We start from the raw sequence: 22,250 nt of genomic DNA, 5'->3' as shown, positions 1-22,250 counted from the left end.
CCAGCAGCAAAGCTGGATGAAAGCCAGCACAAACTGCTGTGTTTTTTACAGATGAATCCCAAGGGACTAAAATAACAGCCCACTTCATGTTGCCTTAAATATAGCTGAGTTAAGATGTAGATCTTGGAGAAAAAAGAAGATTCTTCATTAAGCTTTTTCTACAGTTATGATGCACGAAAAACTAAAATAAACAGCTGTCTATTTGGGTAGTCTCATTTCCCTTACTAAAAATAGCTGTCATCCTTGAGAAAGGCCACTGCATCTGTGCTGTATCTGTGCCTGGCACGGTAATTAAATACTGAGATAATTCAGGCACAGAATGCACCCATGCTGTCAAATAGAACCATTTCTAAAACACCATGGCACTCTGGGGGATTCTTTCTTCAAATCACCTCTGAAAAGGAACAGAAAATTCAGCTGCCCCTTATGCATCAGATTTCCAGCAGCTCCTAGTGAGTCTTTAAAGCAGGATCTTTTCCTTTAGTCATGCACAGAATTTCTCTGTTTTGCTTCTTTTGGCCCTTCTGACCCATCACAGCTAAGACAAGATAAAATCATTCACAGAACTTCAGAATTAAAGGCATCCTTGTAGTTTAAGCAGGTCTGGAATGCCATGCTAAAGTATAACATAAAAATCCAGAAAACAGCTTAGCCTGTAGTCCACACTTAAGCTAGACTTGAATCTATTTTCAAGTAGAAAGATTACTTATATTTATCAATATTCTTTGCACAAAGAATGATCCTCACAGTGTAGGGATCTGGTTTCAAATCAGTAGCATCAACAGGATGTTACTAAATTGCTCAGAGTTTACAATTTGGTGATTGCAGATGAATGCATGGTCTACTTTCTGTCAGATCAGCATATCGAAAAGTGCTCATTTTTTCAGCCATGCCATCTTTAGACTTGGGAGGGTGAACAGATCATATCTGGTCCAGTCAAAATTGGAGACGTGAGACAGAGAGACGATAATTGATTTGACTTAAAGCCTGTCAAAAGACTTTGAACAGGTTTAGCATTCTAGATTAGTGTTTTGCAAATAAAAACCCAAGCAAACAAAACAAAACCCACTAAAACAAACAAAACCCCTGACAATAAAACTTTTTCAGGAATGATAGCTTTTTGTCATTATTAAGAAGAAAACTTTCAGGAGTAACTTAGAAAAGAAGTTATTTTGGTTCACTTAGGACTTACATTCTGATATAGTCCCTTGAGCTTAAAAACCCCTCATATTACTAAAATGAAACTGTTTTAGAGAAAGTGAAAATAAGACTCCACAGATCTGTAAAGTACCCTGAGAAGAAAAAAAATTTTGTCTGAGGCACATAAACATGTAATGCTTACACCTTCTTTGTGCAAACCTATGACTAAAGACATGCTGTTTATAACCATGGATGTTTTCCAGTCTAACTTGTATTTTTAAAAAATCATCATCCCTTATTAGACATTACTGCAATTCACAATATTAGAGCTTTAGACTCTCTTTCAGGCTTTTGGTGTGAGTCATTCTTTGCTTGTAGCATTGGGCATATAACAATGATCAGTCTTCTTGGAAAACAAAGGATAATCTTCAAAAAGGTTTCACTGAAGATTTTCTATTCCCAGTTCTGTTTCAACAGGCAAAAGGTACTGCAGTTGTTGCCTCAAAGCCTGATTTTATGCTAAGTCCTCTACAATTTATTCCAGAGAACACCCAAATCCAATTATACAGTTGCAGGTGTGGTTCCTGAAAGAAGATCTCCAGCGGATGAGCACTGAAAGAGGCTGCTGAGAGAAGATGCAGATTCTTCATCATTGAAGATGTTAAAGACACAAGTGGCTGTGGTCTTTGGCAGCCTGCTCAAGTGTCCCTGCTTTCAGGTCTTGGGCTGGACAACACCTACAGGTGCCTTCCATCTTCAGCTGTTTTGTGACACCCCCTACTTTGGACTCTCTTTTGCCCACTCTGCAGCTCCACCAAAGATCAGGACACCAATGGCACCACAGTGTGTACCTGAGGGGCAGGGGGTGTTTGGGAAGGGACATGTTTTCCAAGATGGGGGGAAGTGAAGGAGAACAAGAGTTGAGATGAAGCCAGACCTCATTAACAGAACCTGCCTGCCACTAAAACATCAGCAAGATTGGGGCACCACTGAATCCTGAAGTTTGTCTGAAGACTTAAAGGGTCTAATACAGCATGAGAAAAGTCAGGAGTAACAAGCCATGGCTTTGGTATACAAGGCTTGCACACACACAACATACCACAACATGTCAGCCTAGGGAAATATTTTCACTTGGTCTTTGTGCCTCACACCCATGAGGGTTTCACATTTATTTACAATACTCTCCTTGAGCAGTCTTCTGCTCCTTCACTCTTCCAACCCTGGTGATAATGTCAGCCTTATCCATGCAATGGAGGAATTTAAAGCATGCCAATACTACTGGGAGGTGCACAGACTGCATTTCAGCACTATTTACAAGTATGATAACCCTTTATTGTGCTGGGTAACTTTTTAAACAGAGAATCCTATAGTAAGCCCTTGCCTTTGTTCATCTGTTAACTGATATTCCACATGCCTGATAATGGATACATGGTGACCTTGTACTGAAATTGCTGCATGGAAAGAAAAGAAAAAAGTGTAAGCCCCAGTGTAGCCACAAGCTACAAATATCTTCTTTTCCCCTTCTAGGTAAACAGGGGTAAAAATACCATATTTAGATACCATTCAGACATAAACATGAAAAAGAAATTGCCCCTTGGTTTGAATTCATTGAAGGGCAAACATGTAGGAGATGACAGAGGCAGCCCAGGTCCATACACAAGATATGTTCAAAAATAATATTGCCAGTTGATTCCTCCTATTAGGAGGAAGGCAATTATTTGCTCCACTGAACACTAATGCCTGAGATTATTTAGTGACTGCAGACTAGCTTGGACAAAAGCATGGGGTTCATTTCCAGCTTGCCAGAGAATCTAATTTTGCTTAGAATGACAAGTCAAGTTACATATCACCTTATTCCTCTTGATGGCCTAGAAACTACATTAAATAACAGAAGGATGAATAGTCACAAAGGCCACCATAAATGTACTCAAGAGAGACATTACATAGTAGCCAAAACCAGTTAGAGTACATCTTTTGCAAGTGTAAGAGTAAATTTACCCTACTAAGTCCCAAGGAGAGGCAGGATGTGGCACTGAGCTTCAAGCACTGGAGATTCCCTTCTCCTCAAGTACATTATGCAGCTTCTTACTACTTGATAACCTGCTGTCACTTTGTCTTCTTTCCTGAACAGAGGTCCAGACCAGGTGCTGCACAGCCTGCTGCTTCTCTAGCTGTTCCAAAGCAGTTTCCTCCACACCAGCTGCTTATTTAGACAAACTCCTGTTGTTGCCTCTCTCACAGAAAGAAATTAATTATTTTCCACTCATGCTGTGAGCAAAAGGTAACAACAGGGTCTCAGCTATCCTATTCTTGGGGTTCTGCCATGAAATTCCAACCACATATCTTCAAAAGAAGGAGTTGAAAAACACAGAATTACGTTTTTAAGTGTATTTATCATAGTCCCTTCTATTTTTTACTTTGTTGGGAAGCTGAAGTTACAGGAAATAATACCACCTTGTCCTCCTCCTTGCTGTCACCTCACAGGTCACTACAAGTCTCTCAAGAGAGAAAGGCCTACAGACACCTCTTATAATTATTGCAAGACTTCAAGGGGGAAAATGGAAGGTATTCTTCAAGTTTATTGCATCCTTCCACTCAATAAAACAGAGAAAATTCCTTTAAAATTCATTATACTCCTTCAGAATTAAGAGACGGACTGGCAACTTTAAACTTAACTGGTGAGAGTAGCCTACAGCCAATTTCCTGCATAAAAATAAGTTTGTTCAGCAGCAGGTGGAACATGAAATACAGAAACAGAGCAACAATTGTCATGGTTTGTCTGTCCAGTGACACTCTGTGGAGCATAGAAAACAGACCATCGTTACTCAGGGCTGTGGTAACCTCTTTTAAAGATGAAACTTCCACATTATTTCTTTCTGTGGTTCATTTTAATTGGACCTGGGTCTTTGTGCAGCAAAGTAAACAATAACTAACTAAATGCTTTAATTCTTCCTAGGAAAGAATGCAAACATCTAACCTTCTGCCATGACAAAGATCTGTCCAAGCCATGCCACTTGAGCATTTTATGACCATTTTTGATTAATTATTTCTTAGATGAAAGTTTGAAACACCAGATTATTTGCATGCTTTCCAGCTATGGTATCTACAGCATCTAATTCAGGTAATGCATTAAGCATAAAAGGCAAGACCATGGCTCAGGCCGTCTGAATGTCACAGCAATCAGGTCACAGGCTTTTATCTTCAAAAGCACAACCTGTTTTAATAAGAGAGTGTTGAAATATGCAGAGTACTCCACAAATAAGCTACTTGAAATTAGCCTTGTGTAAGATAAAACAGCCCAGTCCAGCAACGTAAGAATTTCAGAGTTTGTGGACTTTACTACTACATTATGTGTCAGGAAACTACTAAATAAAGAAACACTTATTGAGATAAACTATGTTTTCACTTTAAATTAATCTGTGTGAAAGAGGCCATAGCTATCAAAACCAAAAAATAACACAAAAATATGCATATCTTGCAAAATGCGTAATCATTTGTTATCACAGATTATTCATAAGTCTGATTTTAAGGAAAAAGAAAATTCTGAATACTACTAATACAAAAAAATCCCTACTCTGTCAACCTTTTACCTACATTTCAAGCAGGTTTACAGTGGTGCCTCACAGTCCTCACAGGCTGCTTGCTATCAGCTCAACTCACAGAGCAAGTCATTACAGCCTGAAAGACAAGGTTGAACATACTTTCCAAACTCTAGGTTTTAATTAATGCCATGACTGCAACATTTCCCAAAGTCTTGATATAAGCACAAGCTCTCTCTCAGTGTTCTATACCTCCCCCACTCCCACTCACCTCTGTTTCAAGGACAAACTTTCATTAGCAATGTGATCTTTAGCACTGGCTCTATTGACTGTAATGCTTGGTACTGCTCTATTTACTCAACACTACCTCATTGTTTGTAGTGCAAGCTTAACCAGTTGTAGGAGAATAGCCAATGCCTGCAAAATTAAAGCATTTTTTCTAGTAGGTTGTTTCTCAAGTTTTTTGGTTTTTTTTTTGTAGTAATACTCAAGGAAAAGTAAAAAGATGAGGCAACACCAAAAGAATGAAGACACACTTATCATCTACAACCCAGTTTTCTGCATGATTTTCTCATACTCCTGCCTCTCCTTTTAATTTGTACTGTAAGAATATCATAAGCCTGGACTTTCCTGAATAACAGCCTTGAAATCTATGAAGTATCTTTGCTTATATAAGAATCCAAGTGATTCTTGATCAAATCCTTACAAACATCAGCAAAAGGAAGTCAAACTTTCTTAAATTGACTCTGCTTTGCTTTGTAAACGGGGGAGTGTTCCCTTTCTTGTACAAACATGCTTTCACAAATACATAAAGGACAAGTGGAATTAGATCCCTAAATCAGTTTGCCTTCAATCTCTCAAACTTTCAAGTCACAGATTAGGGCAAGCATCAAAAATTGGTAATGACTCATAAGGAAAAATGAGAGTGAGAAATTATTAGAGATATGATTTTAGTAGTTCACAACTGAGTAAGATCAAAATTTACACTTGGCCTTCCAAGGGATTCAGACCTGCCCAACACAGAACAAGGACATTAATGGTTACACTATTTGAATGTTGCTTCCTCTTACGGAACTACATCCTCCCTTTCAGGTAACTTACTGCTTCCAAAGCAAGTTCCTTGTGACTGGAACGACTTGACATGAGTTTGTCTGACTGAGAAGCAAGTCACAGCTTCTTGTGATCAAATCTTAGCATCTGAGACTTATAGAGAAAGTGTGTTGATTTCGATTTTCTTTTGTTTCTTTAAGCATAACCACAAGAACAGCAGTTTTCTTCTGTGCTTTATATTTACAAGGTGCCATCTCACAGGTGTGATTATTTTACAATAATCTGAAGTACTGTGTAAGTTTAATTCTGTTGTAAAAAATAACACTGAGACACTCAAGTTATCAATCAAGCAAACCGCAAAACTCTGTCACAGTCATATTCTTGTGACAATTACGTATTCCCAGCTCTGTTATCTCTCATGATCCCCCTTCAATCCAATGATATTTTATTCTAGAGGAGTGGTGTGTTATACAATGTCTTGTGTATTTATTAAGCTGCAAAGTTAACTTAGATCAGCCTTCAGCTACAATAAGATCTGGTTACACAGCAAAACTTCCACAGGGGTTTTTTCACTTTAATTTTCAAGTAGCATTACTGTAGGTCTACTTTCCTCTTAGTGCAATTCACTGCAACAGACTTACTTACCAGGCAAGTAAACATCTTTACAGAAGTTACAGCAGAATTAATTCCAAACACTGCCAATGTCAACACAGCTCATCGTAATGTTAAAGCACAAGCTTACATTTCTCTAGAATAAGAGCGAGAGAATGGAAACCTCACTGATTAAGTTTTGATTTGAATTCACTAAGAATGATAACAAAATTCAGGGGCTGTCCTACACCTTTAGCAACAGAACCTTTCATTTTAAGCCAACAGGTGCCCAAAATCATCACAGGAGTCAAGTTTTTGCAAGAAGGACCTTAAGTTTCTAACCAATATTTTAGTGTTAATAAAATATCCATTTCTCAATCCCTTTTTGCCACACTCTGCCCACTGCCGGTCTACAAAGAAAGGCAGCAGGAGGAAAGACAAACCAAAATATTTTGAATTAGAAGTTTGAGGGAAGTGAGAGAGTTGGTTTTAGTTGTTTTGTTTTGTCTCTCATCAAAAGGGGTGATCATTTGAATTTCAATTCCCAATACCTTTTGCTTAATATTTATCCCATACTCACATCTACCTTCACAGCATGTGGATTTAATGAATGAGGGACAAATAAGCAAAGCAGCTGTTTGTGAACAAAGCAGGAACAGAGGCTATTGTATAGAAGTACACTGGAGCAAGTTATGAACAGTTTAAAGATCATCATCACAGATCTATCAGAACAAAGCACTGAAACATGGTTTGTTGAACAAACATGACTTCTGACTCAAGACACTGCTAGAACACATGTCAAGGTGTCTTTCAGAGCATCACTATTTCCTCCTTTTTATTGGAATAAGGTTGTAGCTAACAGAAAACATGATATCTCTGCAGGAAAGAGAAAAAACTTTTCCAGAGCAGAGAGGAGATTGCAAAGACATGAATGGGAGGAAGAATTACTGGTTTTGTTTCTAATTAAGAGATATAAAATTTCCACTTTTAATGACAGAAATTATAAAATGAGAGGGGGTTGACATTATGTTGCTAAAAAATTAATCTTTAATCAGCATTTTTAGTTCTGGCCATAGCACTGCTTTGTTAGCAGTATCAATTCTAGCAAGTGTACATGAGTCTGAAACCCAACTGCTCAGGAAAGAAGTGCTGCAAGAGATTGACAGAGACATTGCCCTCATTTAGCAGCACTCAGCTACCCAAGAACTTCATATATAACTGAAAAGTGTTGGTTTATTAAAAGGGGGGAAAAATCAAGTAAACCAACATACAGATTGAGGAAGTGTGCAACCCTTTCAAAATGCTACCAGAGGAAGAGAGAAACAGCACAGGTTTGCAGACAATGCAGACAAAGTTTTCTAAGCTGCTTCCATGTTAACAGGAAGAACAGGAAGAAGCACTGCACACATGATTACTGCCAAAATAATAGAATACAAATCATAGAATCATTTAGGTTGGAAAAGACCTTCAAGATCATTGAGTCCTACCATTAACCTGACAGCACCAAGTTGACCACTAAACCATGTCGCTAAATGCCCCATCTACATGTTAAAGTCCTCTATGCTTCATTTATTCCTTAGCCACTTCTGAAAACTCTTACAATAATTCATTAACACATTTCCAGTGATTTTTTTCAGTAGCTATTTAGAGCAAGCTAGAGGAAAGAAGTTCAAAGTCTCTGAGGATCATGCAATCCAGCACTCTTTGTATTAATATGCTTCTACCCTCTATTTTGCTGTCTTTCAATGACATTTTAAAAAGCTGCAAAAACAATTTTAAGAGAAATTCAAGTATTCAGACATATTATAGTTGTGGAAACATCCAAATGTATTAGTGACACAGTTTACAAACATGGCACAACATCACCCCCTGTGAAGACAGGCACTTCAAGCTGTTCTGCAAGTTCATAGTAAAGTTTATTTGTCCATATACGCCAATCCCAGACTTGGTAATTAATTGTTACTGTTCCACTTCACCAGAAAATGTAGCAACATCTGCTTTCACAAAAAAGTCTACTCATATCCTCAAACCACTGGGCCAAATTATTCCCTTCTCATTAATATTGTTGCTTCTAGTTTTAAGAGAAGATAGCCCAGCTTGCCAAGGCTACCATACTTTTATGTCTATAGGGAAAAAAACATGCAGCTTTAGACAAATTCTTTTATCTAATTCTCTGCTCATTCAGAAGTGAAATGCACCTAAACACAGGAACAAAGCAAAGGAATTTTCCTATTTCCTATAAGGAATACCTGAGGAATTCAGATAAAAGTATTGCAGCCTTTGGAGAAGCTAAGGTCACTGCTTTTCCACACAGAAGTGCTACCAATAACAAATGCATATGCATAATTCTGTATACACATATATATATATTTAATATACATAACAGAAGAACAGTTTATGCTATCAAGTATTTTCTGAGCTTTTTGAGGGAACAGGTTTGTGTTTCAATAATAATGTGATGGGATACACAGGTGGGTAGCGCTGAGAATTTGTAAAGAAAAAAATATTTTATCTAGGTCATCAACAATAGAATTGCAACTATAGTTCTGAAAAAGGGCTTAACCATAGCTAAAAAGCAATAAAAATCTACAGTGAAACATCCTACAGCTACAGGAAGCATCCTTAATTCCCCACAGTAAATACTGGTGATATTCCAATAAGAAGTATGCAATATAATTTAACCAATCCTCATCTATGTTTATCAATGAAAATAGGGAGGTATTGGATGCTAATAAACGTGAAAACTGTACATAAGCCTACCTGCACACAGGACACAGCCCTCCTGTAAGAGCAGGAATCTATCACTTACCTACCCTGAGAACCTGAAGGCCCTCGTGCCTGTCAGGAAATCCTCATCACTCATTGTAGATGCCAAACCAACGCCATAGTTTCACATAAATTCCTCCATGCCCTACCTGTCTTAAAATGTTACCCTCCTTTCACCCACACCTTAGTGCTATGGCTGCCCTTGGGAAAACTTCCTAATCTGCCACATGTACATCAGACAGAACCACTCCTAACCAGCGCTGCCTTCAACTCAGAACAGTGTCCTGCTCCAGCTCACTCTGCAGCCCCAAAGACTTTTGTACAGTCAGAATGCAGGAGGGAGGGCCATGTAGCAGCACCTGCCTAAGTGAAAGGTGCCACTGAAGGGTTCAGGAGCAGAAACCACTTAAGCTGGTATCGCCATCAAACGTGTTGGATCATGAAAACACAACCAAAGGGTGTAGTTTCACAGGATGTGAGCTTGGACAGCAAAGCAGTTTTAAGTTCCCACCCCATCTGCTCATTTCAGTGATCCTGTTTACAGCACACTTTCATAAAGGGTTTTACTGACACAACAAAAAGATGGCAAAGTCTGGTGTAGGGCCAGGGGAGAAGCTGGCTTCATTGCCGAAGCCAAATCTTGTGAAACAGCACCCTAAGTGTTTGTTGTGGAAAGAACAGCCTGTTTAGTGACACTTGCCAAAGATTCGCCAAACACCTGCTCCAAACCAGCAGAACTCAGACCCAGCAAATTCTCCAAACCCTGTTAGAAGTTTTATTGAGGTGATGCAGTCACCTAATAATCTGAAGTTGGAAAACCAACCATAAGATTCAAAAAAAAAAAAAAAAAAAAAAAAGTCACTCTGCATTTTCAGATTTTTCTGCAGTTTGAAGACTGAGACATCTATTAAAAATGAATTTTAAAATCATTTAACCAAAATGAAGATGTGACAGCTGGCAAGGGAGCCAAGAAAACTTTCTGTTAGCACTTCGTGAAGAAGAAGCCGCAGAACAAGTTTCTCTTAAAAAAAGAGTTGTAACCGGTTTATCAGGTTAGAGGAATTCAGGAGTTCTTCCACCTCTCCCCCCATCCCATTTGTTTCCCAAAGTTCATTTAACCAGCTTGTTCCTTGCTGAATTTGCTGAAAATAAATTGCACCTGCACTTCAGCTGGATGATCAATAGGCATCCAAACATGCTTGAGGGAATTGGCAATTTGCTATCACCTAATAAAATGGCAACCACTCAGTGTTTTCAATTAGAGCATTATTTAGGGGAGCGTGCAGGGGGCAAGAAAGGCCCAGCTTTGTTTTTCTCTATATAAGAATATGAATCAAAATATTCACTGGTGTATTTGAATCAATATATTCAATCAGCAGGACTAGGAGAGTCTTTTTAACAAATTTTTAATATTTTAATGTCAATCCATAGATTAAAATGGAATGGCTTTAGTAGGTCCAAAAGCAAAGCCAGGTCTCACATGAGAATGTCTCCCTTTTTATGTATATTGTTCAAAGAAAGATGGTAATTACAGCTAAATACTGCAGACAGTTCTCCAAAATTATTAGCTCTTCTTAGACTTATCCTTTTTCAGGAAGACATGCAAATATTGCCTTGCAAAAGGAAAGTAACACGTCTTAAGGCAAGTCATGCTGATTCAGCCAGGTTTTCTGTATGGAAGGGATTAAGAAATCCACAACACTTTCAACTTCATATGGGATCTTTAACTTAGAGCCCCCGTGGCTACAATCAGAGAAGCACATGAGGATGTCAGCTCTTTGATGACAGAGTAATGGGGCTGAGAAGAAGGCAAAGCTCATTTTGATTTTGCTCTTTAAAAGCAAGGTTCCATTCCTGCAAGGTTTCAGAGAGCAACCTGAGAATAACTGATCTCCCTTAAAAGCTTGCAAAGTGGGAAACTATAAAGCTACAGCAGTTAACTAGAAAAATATAAATAACGTGCTAAATAAGCCAGTCCTGTGATATGAGGATCTGAACAATGAAACCTGGCAAGAATGTCCCAGTCATGCAGGTAGAAAACTATTCCCTTTGGTAAGTAGTGTAGCTGATGCATGTTTAGAGGCTTAGATCACAGGCTCAAGAGAGTTCCAAATACACACTTGAACAAAAGACCTCCCACTTACTTTGTTAAATAAAAATCCTCAGTTTTCTACTGAGTAGCATTTTGCAACATCTCAGCAGCTGTGAGTTCACCATTTCTGATCTCACATCACAGGTAAGTTATTAATGCCATTTTGAACTAAATACATCAAGCAAGGTGCTCCCAAAGGGCACACGTTTTATGATTTCAGGTAGCTATTTCCCTGACATTTGTACGTACTCCACCTCCACAAAGGAAAGCTATCACAACACTGCACATCACCTATGAGAAAATACAGATGGATCCCATCACTGCAGTAGTACCTCTGGAACCAAATGCTTGTTACCCTGGACAAGTACAGTACTAAAAACCTTGCAACAAAACATACACAGTATATGCTGCAGCAAACAGCTTGGTTATTTGGGGGCAGTGTGCTTCAGAACCTTACCTTGTACAATTACAACAACCAAAATTTATTGATAAGGAACTCTATTTCAGAATATTTCAAGACAAACTCAAGTAGTAAACGTGCAAGATGTAACATTTTAGGAATATGAAGTAAAATTAAAAAGATGCATTATTTGATGAAGTGCCTGGTTAAAAACACAGTAAAGACTTGACCACAGATTACAGGCCTTTGGTAGACCCCATCATTGCTGGAAAGTGGAGTATACAGCAACAGAAGGAGACTTTCTGTGGTCAGGGGAATAACTCCAGACCTACAGAAGCTGATCTACTGTTTACCAGCTACAAATCACTGATTCAGAACCACAGAATGTTTGAAGTTGAAAGAGGCCTCTGAAGCATGGATAAAAGTTACAATGGATTTGTGCTCAGTGGTTCTCACTTCCCTCTACATGTAGAGACTGGGAACCCAAGGCAAAAAACCAGAAGCAGGCACTAAAACTTTCATTTACATGATTGAGATATGTGCTAAGGTGAGCAATTTTCAGCTGCATCATCAATTTTCTACCATGATCCAGGCAGGGTGTGGAAAGCTAATTTCACATACTCTATAACATTATCTCAAATCAAGGTACAAGTCTACTTCCTTTTCCTCCTCCTTTTCAAATAACCACTTCAACTACCTGTTGCTTTTAATCAAAATGTTTAACTGAGAAAGAAAAAAAAACTGTATGTGTTGTCAGCTGACTCATCCTTAAAACACATGATGCAATTAAAATATCCCATGGACTTGTCTTCAAAAATGCAGAAAAGGATTTACTAATAAAGAATATGGAGTTTTGCTTTTTGCCACCACTGCAAGTGGGAAGTTGAATTAATTCTCTCCTAATTCCCACAGGAGTCAGGACACAGAGGGCAAGGGAGAAGAGTTTAGGTAAGGTGTGTTCCAGAAGACTTACGGTGGAAATGGCCACATCACAACTGGCATCCAACAATTAACAGCAAAATCATTATTTAGTTGCATAGATATGCAAAGAAAAAGGAAAAAAATTGTTGTTTTTCAAGAGTCTCTACCCACCTACACACAAAGGTAGTATTTCCTTTTATTTGCTAAAGCAGACCCACCTACAGTGCAATTTACGGCAATAAGATACAATCTCTCATAAAGTATTGGGTATAATTAAAGTGTGTCTGTTATAAAGGTAAACAGAGTGTACTAGGCTAAGCTGTTCCAGATGTCTTTAGTGCAAGATCTGGGACAAGATCAAACCTGCAGCTGCACATTTTCTCAGGGGTTATTATGGAGCTTTAAAAAAAACCAACCCCGAAAAAAAAAAAAAAAAAAAAAAAAAGAAAATCACCTCTTGGTCCTGGACTCTAACAAAACAAATGCAAGCAGAACAAATGCCACTGCAGCCAATGCTGACAGATTTTAAGCCACATACAAGTTACGTGTTCAAAGACACTCCAGAGTGTAGTGTTAACTATGCAGTATCAAAGAGGGTTAGGACCAAGTCTGCCAAGTTATCTGTGTCACCAGAAATTACAGCAACATGAACCTGTTCTACTGCCTAAGCAAGTTTCTTGCTGAAACACACCTACGAATGATTCAGACAAGGTGTGGAAAGGCAGGTTTATATGTTACACAAAAATGCACTATTGTATTTTTCCATTCAAGCACAATTCGTGCATAGAAAGGACAGTCAAAGCAAGCAAACTTTTGGGAACTGTGTGTACACTATTTGCACTAAATTTTTTCAAGTAGCTTAAGTCCTCCTGAGCTGTAAGTATCATACAAATTCAGATTTACTGTCTCAATGTGATATTAAATGAGCCAAAGAGCAAAACTACAGATGTCAGAAAATAATCAAACCAAATCACTTTATAATCCTTCATTAATCTCATCTGGAAAAGACTGATACAAAACAAGCATATCTGATGTTACATTAAAGATTTTGAAGATTTCAGCTGATTTTAAGACTAGCAAGTGAGAAAAAGTTTTCAATACACATTAGAGCAGTGAACCTGTAGATTAGAACGTACCACGTGAAGTTTGAAAGTTTGATTAACACTGCTTTATTAAGCAGTACTCTTACTGGCCTACTCTTTCAAAGCTTAAGAGAAACTTGGAATAAAAGTAGACCCATAAAAAAACCAGAAGTCAGATCTTCCAAGGACTCATAGCATCAACTCAAATAATCTGGTATCATACACAACTGTTTCAGAATTATGGAGTTCCCATTTCAAATGGTCCTTTTGGGTTAGCTTAAAAACAAGCATGAAAACTTGCTAGTGATTTCAAAGTGAAAGACAAAAGTATCATTTGTTTCCTTTTTCAAATCCATTAAATCTCATTCACAGGCTTTACCCTGAAGAGCCCCTGCTCCCAAAAGCAGCACCTCACCTGTTGAAGAACCCGGTCCAGTGGTTCAGCTTTGCCCAATCCCTCTGGTGTTAAGCCACTGACTTCACGACACTGGTCACTTAAGTCCAAGTTGTCTGCTTTCACCAGGGATTTGTGTAGTGTCCCTACCTAAAAACATTCAAGAAATAATGGACGAAAGTGAGGAACAATCGAAATAGCTCTTTAGAGCATTGTGTTGAGACTGCAGAAAAATCAGAAAGGTGCAGTATCACCTCCCGATAAATGCCAGGAGAAAACGCATTTGTCTATTTCACAAATCGAAACCTTTGGCCGCGGTTTCTCTCCCTCCCACCCCGTAGAGCCACGCTCTCTGCTTCGGAGTATCCAAGCCCATTTCATAGGAGGCCTTTTGCAGTTAGCACCGACTTTTGCGGGAGTTGTTACGTACAAAGGGAAGATCACTTAATATCAAGGCGGTTTCGTGAATCCACTAACGAAATTGATAGCCCTGTTTGTTTTATCAAAGCCGTTCATCTCTAGGGGGTTATTTATGATAGGGCTTTTGGAGAGTAAAAAATACTAGAGATGACTTTTAGGTTGGCCTAAGAATTAAACGAAGTCAATATTCTCTTAAAGGTTATCCAAACATTGGTTAAACAAACAAAAAGCAGGCCCAGAGGGTCCAGCGGTGACCGGTGACCGTGAGCCGGCTCCCAGGGAAGCGAGCACGCTCGGAGCCACCCGGGGCAGCTTTTTGTTTTAAAGCTTCAAAAGTCCGTAGACATCCTCGAAGCTACGCATCATTTAAGGCGGACGGGGCAGTGGGGTGTGGAAGCGGCCAAACTTTTAAAGAAAGTTACTCCTTCTCTCAAGACGGGACAAAAAGGAGGTTCCCGAGCGAGCGCCCCGGGCAGGGAATGCCCCCCGGGCACGGGCCCCGCGCCCTCCCTCCCTCGGTGCATTTGTGAAATGAACAAACGGCTCCGGGCAGGCGGCGAGCGCCCGGCAGAGCCCGCTCGCCCCGCGCCGGGGAACGCGCCCTCGCCCCGGATATCGAAGCCATACCTTCTTGTTCTGTAGATCCACAACTTGCCACACCAAGAGAATTAGTTCCCTCTCATCCGAACCCAGTTTAGCCCCATATGCACCAGCTGTTGCCCCAAACAACACCACCAAAGAGTCACTGTGCGAAGCCGTCATGACCACAGGGGGAAACAACTACAATCAAAAGCAGAGGTCAAAAAAAAAAAAAAAAAGAGGGAAAAAAAAAAAAGGCAAAAGAAAGACACACTAACAAACAAGAAAAACAAAATAAACCCCAAAAAATCCCACAAGGCTCACCCCCTACCTCCAAGTAATCAAAGGGAAAAGGAGCGAAGGAGAAGTCACAATATAAAGAGGAGAGAAAGAGCTTTTTAGGAGGTTGGGTGTTTGAGAGAAAAAAAAAAAAAAAAAACATGGAGAAAGAAAGCGCCCATCTCTACCTGTTCCCGGTGATCTCCTTCCCGGGGCCGATTGGGAGGTGAAATTAGCAAGCTGTGGGTTTCTTTGCCTCTGACATCATGGCAGAAGCTCAGTCTGGGCTTGGGTTTTTTTTTTTTCCCCTCTCTCTCTTTTTTTTTTTTCCTTCCCTCTTCCCCTTCCCCTCTCCTGAGTTACCTGCCCTTGGTGCAGCTCATGTGACTCTAGTCAATCTCCCAAAGGGACAAGGCCATTGGGCCTCTGGAAAAGGTGTAGGAGGGACGGAGGGAGAATCAACGCCTGGCTGATCCGGCCTGATTGGTTTTTGAAGGAGATCAGAGGCAAACTCCCTTTCTCTGTTTAATTCTGCCTGCAGGAAGTGCCTCTACCTGCTTTCAGTTCTGCGGGTGCCGCCCGGCGCTGGGTGCGGGCTCGGCGCGCCCGGCGTGCGGGGCACTCGGGGCTCTGTGCGCTCGGACCCGCGCCCGGCTCGGGGCAAATCTGAACAACATACGTGGCTAAAACACAATTTATGACTTAGCATTGAATTCCACGAAAGAAAAGTTTACCTGCTTCTAAGTAATTGCCCTTTGTGCACGTTGCTGTGTGTGTATCCAGCTACCGACGCCAACGCTAATGTGTAATGAAAGCGTAGCATTCCACAGGGATTTTTAAGGGATATTGCAGGCAGACAGTACTTTGCAATTTAGGCCCTGGCTTTCATATAGTTTGTAAAGATGGGTCTTAGTAAAACAATTCTTTTTGTTTTGAGAAAGAAAGTATCTAGGAAGTTTTGCAAAAACACAGCGTTAAGACCTGCATTTTCTCTCCTACAAGTGCTCAATAAGGAGCTGTCTCCCGGGCATTAACTGCAGTCCAAGATAGGCAGCTTTTCTCCTCTCTCCTCTTACACTGCTGAGACTACAACGGGAAACCACCACCTAGTTTAGCTGCTATGAAATCACTCCTGCTCAATGGCAGCAGCAGTATTTGTAACACCGGGGACTGAGAAAATTTTCAGAGATATATTCAAACTCAAATTGATTTTAAAGCAGAAAAAAAGATCAAAAGGCTTCTAAACTCTTTTGAAAGTTATTTTTCCTACTGCCACCACTGATGAATTACTAATGATTTTTAAAGACCAAATGCTACAAGTTAGACTAGCCATAATTTTTCTTTTGTTTAATTAAGTCTTCAGTTTATACTTCAGTATTAATGTTGTGTTGAAACAGAGTTTTTACTGAATGAAAATTGGTACTGCTATTTAGCTGCGGATGTCTATCCTGGGAAAAGGCAGAGCTGGGCATTTAATTGTGAATATCTGATGGCTTAAATTATTAAATTGCATTTTCTCATCTTCTTTCAACATTCCAATTTTATAACTGATTAATTATAGCAGTTAATATGGACCTCTTTCTGACAAGCACTGATTCTCCATGTTAACACCACCAGCAAGACTAATTCCATTTATTTCAGTGAAAACAAACTACAGTTCAAGGATGCTGTCTGATGTGAAGTATCTTAGAATTTATGTATTACAAGCATGTACCTGACAGAGGCCATGCAGGAAATCTTGCACAGGAGCATGTCACCGAACATCACAAAACAGTTAAACACCTCTCAGCTGTTGTCTCTGCAGCTCATGCAGCTGCCTGAGAAGCAATCCTGAAAATACATTGTTACAGAAAGGCAAATTCTTGAAAAGAGTTGAAAACTTTAATCTGTAACATGTATATATTTACATATTCAAAATATTTTCAGCATTGTATTTTCTAGCATTGCTGAATTTATGCCACAGTTATATTTTCCTCTGTCAATGCATTTCCAGAAGTACTTGGTAGAATAAAACCCCATCCATTTTTCTTTTGTTATATCCTTTGGATATACTGGTAATGAAACAGTGTAACAGACTGTTACTGAGTATGGGATAATTGTTATCCCTGAAGTCTGCAATAAGGACCATAAAAATGACTGCAGGTGTGAGAACTGTTCCTCTTTTCCCAACCTATTCCCCTCCTCCCAAACTCACACATATAGATGGGGCTGTTTGGAGACAGGCAGTTTGTACAGATAAGTGTAAACACAGATTAAGTGTAAATACAGAATTTAACTGTAGCTATGTTCACAGAAAAAAAAAAAATACCAGGCTGTTGCAATTTAGCTGCCTTCATGAGGATGTCATTTTGTAGCCCTAAGATGTGAGTACTTCATACATAATGGGATTTAAATTAGCAGATTTCTATAGAAGATCATACACATGATAAATTCTTGACCAGGTTGACACATTTCCTCACAGGCTTCAGTGAACAGGCTCAGAGAATGCCAATACATCTGTACTTTTTGCTGTACTTATTGCTGGCCTTCCTGCAATATCACACATTTCAAAGTATCAGATTATGCAACTGGCTTTGCGTTCATCTTCTATCCACAACCCTCCCATTCTCTGAATTATGCTAGCAATTTATTGAGCTAAATAATGTAAAGGAATGACATCGTATGTCTCAACAGAACAGCAACAGGATCCAGTTCCTGAAAAATATATGGGACAAGCCCTTGTACACTGAGCATAGAAAAGTTAATTTGTAACCAAGATCTTGCTGAAATAAAGAGTTATTGCTCACCTTTAGCTTTAATCCTGGCAGGCATATTTAGAGAGGTCCTTGTTTGTAGGCTCTATACAAGAATAATGTCTCATAACTGTAACTGGGTGGAGAAGCTGTTTTAAAGATGGACACATTGTTATGCAAGCTCAGTACTGGGATTATTTTATTTCTTATTAATCAAGCAATTAAAACTGTAAAATAGATCGGTTTTACAGTTAGATCACATGAGAACACTGAAGAGACTCATTAAAAGCATTGTGCTTGAATGGATAAATTTGTAGTGGCATTTTCATGAAGGGAAGGGAAGGGAAGGGAAGGGAAGGGAAGGGAAGGGAAGGGAAGGGAAGGGAAGGGAAGGGAAGGGAAGGGAAGGGAAGGGAAGGGAAGGGAAGGGAAGGGAAGGGAAGGGAAGGGAAGGGAAGGGAAGGGAAGGGAAGGGAAGGGAAGGGAAGGGAAGGGAAGGGAAGGGAAGGGAAGGGAAGGGAAGGGAAGGGAAGGGAAGGGAAGGGAAGGGAAGGGAAGGGACCATCTCTTTTACTACACTATTAAAAATTCCTGTGAAATGAATGTCCTGATGACTGAAGCCTTTTTGTTAAAGCCTAATAAAAGGAGTATGAAACTTTGAGACATGAGATCTGGAATAATATCCTGGCTGCATTTAGATCTAAAAAAATACCTCAATAACCTTTCAGGGAACATGGAAGTCCATCATTTGTTCCAAACTAGTATGATATTGAGAAATTATTTGTCCTCATGAATATTTTACTCATCGGTTAAGAGGAGGAAAATTATGATGATATTTATCCCTGTAAAATGGTTTGAAATACCCCGAAAAAAGTGAATTAACTTTAAAGCTGGGTCTGATTTCAACATAAATTGATAACACTATCCAATGCAATAGCTAAAAGCCAAAATGCTCTCTGTTATTCACTAGTATTTACATGCAATTAAACAGAATAATCTTCTGAATTTATAAATAATAAAATTTAAAATTACACATTTATGGTTCAACAGGATAAAGTTATATCCTCTTGGGAAAAGATCAAGGGTTTAACTCCTCATAATAGTAAATGAGCATGACCTAATGTCTACATAAAGCATTTAATTTGGGCCATTTTGTACTTTATATTTTAACAGACCAACTCAGAGACTTCCAGTCACAGGAGTAGTAGGACAGGAAATTCAGTAGTGCTTTACCCTTACAGAAAACTTCTGTAACACTCCTTAAATGAATCAATGATATTCAGCCTGTCATTTTCCCACACACAAATGCATTCACACTGTCCTGCCAGAAAGTTCTCCTAAGTTCACCGAACCACAAAATCACTGATGTTTCAGAGTGAGAAGTGGCCACAGCCATCTGGAACATTGCATTACAGTCACCCCTTTCCAGTCACCTCTGCATGTAAACACAAAAACCAAATAGAAAACATAAGACCTGTAAAGGCTGTTATCTCCATCAAAAGATCTGCATGCTCCACACTGCTCTCACTTACTGAGAGCTGATAATCAGTGCTGCAATGCAGCAGTGGTGAAAGAACTGATCATCAAATACAAAGGGCTGTACACTGAACTCCAAGCTATTCAATGAGAAACAATGGTAAGGATTATACAATTAATGATGAATTTATGCAGGTTACATCTCCTCAAGCTTTACTGAAAACTGGCTGATACTGGTCTCTCTCATGAGATTATCTTGGCAGAAATTACTAATCTCTGTCTGTTCATTCAGATTGTACCACAAGCTCCCAGCTGACATAAAAACCTTGATAAAAAAGGAAGGTGTGTTCCTATAATATTTAACTGCTCTGATATTTAACCTGTTTCTTCATTAGAATTTAATTAAACTTATCCCACATACAGATATGCTAATACACTTCTTTTCTCACAGTATAAACAGGAGTAAAATATAAATGCAAAACATAAGCAAAACTCAACCACCTGTTGAAGTACTTGAGCTTTGAAAATACTTTATTGAAACATTTTGTATAATAAATTGATGAATGCAATTATGTGCAACCAAAATAGACATGACAGGACCTATCATTCAAAGATTTCCTGATCTTTCACCGGGATTGTGGTTATTTTGCTTCACTTCATTTCTACCAGCAATTGTTACATACCTAAGATCTGACAAGGGGATTTCAAACACACCCTGTGTCCTATTCTATCCAATCCACGGATGGTATAATTTCCCCAAAGAAGCAGACCTCTGATATTTTTTTTTGTTCTTCTGTTTTCACTATCTTGAAAGTACAAGGTCTTTAAAAAGTCTTGTCTGACTCATGACTACCAGCCTCTAACAGAGCTAATGCCAATTTCCACGAAGATTAGATGAGTTTACTTTCTACTCTAGCATTTACAGCTTTATAAGACAACTACAGATTTTGCAAAATAATCTGATTTTTTTTCTACAGCACCTCTAAATGCAATTGCTTGCATGGAAGACTCTAGTTCACATTGAATTGTCTTATATAGTTACAGTCATATCAGTAGAGTCATCAGATCCTCACTGAAATAAATTTCCTTGTTCTATTCAACACTCTTTCACTTTAACCTCTGAGCATGATTAAACAAGTGCCTCTTGCTTTGGCCTGATGCTGGATCCTACACACTGTGGAAGTAAGACAGAAGTAATGTCCTTACAGATGTATCTGGCTGATGCAGGAGAGTGATATGGTTTTCTGAGAGGAAATATTCTCAGAGAAACATATTGCACAGTCAATGTACTCAGACAGAAAGCAGATAGGTATACCTAGATTATTCCTTTGGGCATACTGTAGAAATTTTAAATTTAAGAAGCCATATGATGCAATTTGGTGCATTTTATCACTTAGCAGCTATAGAATTGCTTTATAAGCACAGATAATAACAAAGTACATGCAAGCAGGTGCAATTCCCTTCCCAGCAAGTTGGAGTTGTGATAATATACCCTGACAGAGCTGTTTCATAAGTGCCAGTACTACCTCACCTTCTTTTCACAACCCTCTGCTAATGTGGCACACCCTTGTTTGACAGGAAATGTCACCTTGTGTTCAGTCATTCCTTGTTTTCCTCAAATAATTATTTCAGCCATGGTGTCACACAATTAACATACATTAAGATTTTGCCTTTTCTACACTGAAATATCTGGTGGTGGGGAAAAAGAGAGAGCCCTGGGGCACAGGAGAGGAAGTTACCTGGCACATTCTGGGAGTGGCTCTGCAGTGACTTGGGTGAATGCAGCAACGATAACGCTCTGGCTCTGGGTGAAGTAGATGTCTAGGACATAACTAACTTTTAACTACTCCTTTCCAGACTCAAGTGCTCTGCTTTTGTGAGGAGGGAGTCTGAAGAGTCCATCCTCTTTTCTCTAAAGTGGAGTCATTCCCTCATTCGATTGAGTTATACTGGAAAAAACAGGACTCGTGGGAATGGGCACACAAGGGGGTACTTCTGCCTGATAGATCACGAATCCATGGCTTTAAGGCACATCAAGCTTTCCTAGGGCCAGGTACCGCTGAACACCTGCAGCCTCACTGAGGGCAGTCAGGCCAGTGTCACTGTCACACGTGAGTCACCATGGGCGGCATTTTACACCTACTTTATATAGACATAAGATGTAAGGTTGTGAAATCAGGTCTTCCTGTCTCTTCAAAACCCTGGATCACATTCTATCTATGCAGGAATCCCTATCAGAGAATGTATAAAACATCAAGTTTTTGATAAATTAATGTGTAAATTTCTTCTTTTCTCACAACACACCTTGCAAAACTTTAAAACACATTTTATATTTTGCAGTTATCAAAAGCACAGGATTTATCTATCCAAACCTTGTGAATCTGTTCGGTTTAGGGGAACAAGGTGGAGCCCACCACCTTCAATCAAGGATTGGCTGCTTCAATCAAGGAGATGTGAATAGCTTGCATTCTCAACTTTTGATTTCCACAAAGCCTGTTTGTTTTACTTAAGGCTAGCAGTCCCTGTTGCCAAGGAATTGCCAGGGAGCTAAGCCACACCTTTATGAATATACTTAGCACTTCCTGCTCTGTGTAGCCTTAAAAGCAGTCTCTTAAAAGCAGTACTCCAGAGAGATAATTGGAGGTTAAAAAAACATAAACATCTACATCTTAAGATCTTGCTTGGCTGGCAAAGCCACCTGTCTTTGTGTTCTTGTTAAATAGTTCACACAAGGTCTTGGGGAAGTTTTTACCATAAGATGTATTTTTCAGAATTCCATGTTTGGCACG

General features: G+C 39.3%; 1 protein-coding gene across 1 annotated transcript in view; it reads right to left on the bottom strand.

Moving 5' to 3' along the window:
* Positions 1 to 15,396, bottom strand: part of ESRP2 (epithelial splicing regulatory protein 2) — a 41,020-nt gene extending 25,624 nt beyond the window's left edge. Inside the window, exons 1-2 of the mRNA XM_084215134.1 lie at positions 15,023 to 15,396; positions 13,997 to 14,125 (exon numbers count right to left, since the gene is read on the bottom strand). Of these exons, the coding sequence (XP_084071260.1) occupies positions 13,997 to 14,125; positions 15,023 to 15,157 (264 nt within the window). The 5' untranslated portion in view covers positions 15,158 to 15,396. The remainder of the gene's footprint in view (positions 1 to 13,996; positions 14,126 to 15,022) is intronic.
* Positions 15,397 to 22,250: the final 6,854 nt, after the last annotated feature.

This window comes from Fringilla coelebs (assembly GCF_963513975.1).
Source record: "Fringilla coelebs genome assembly, chromosome: 14".
NCBI lineage: Eukaryota > Metazoa > Chordata > Aves > Passeriformes > Fringillidae > Fringilla > Fringilla coelebs.
The sequence above is the reverse complement of the archived record's forward strand: the minus strand, read 5'-3'. Positions and strand labels throughout refer to the sequence as shown.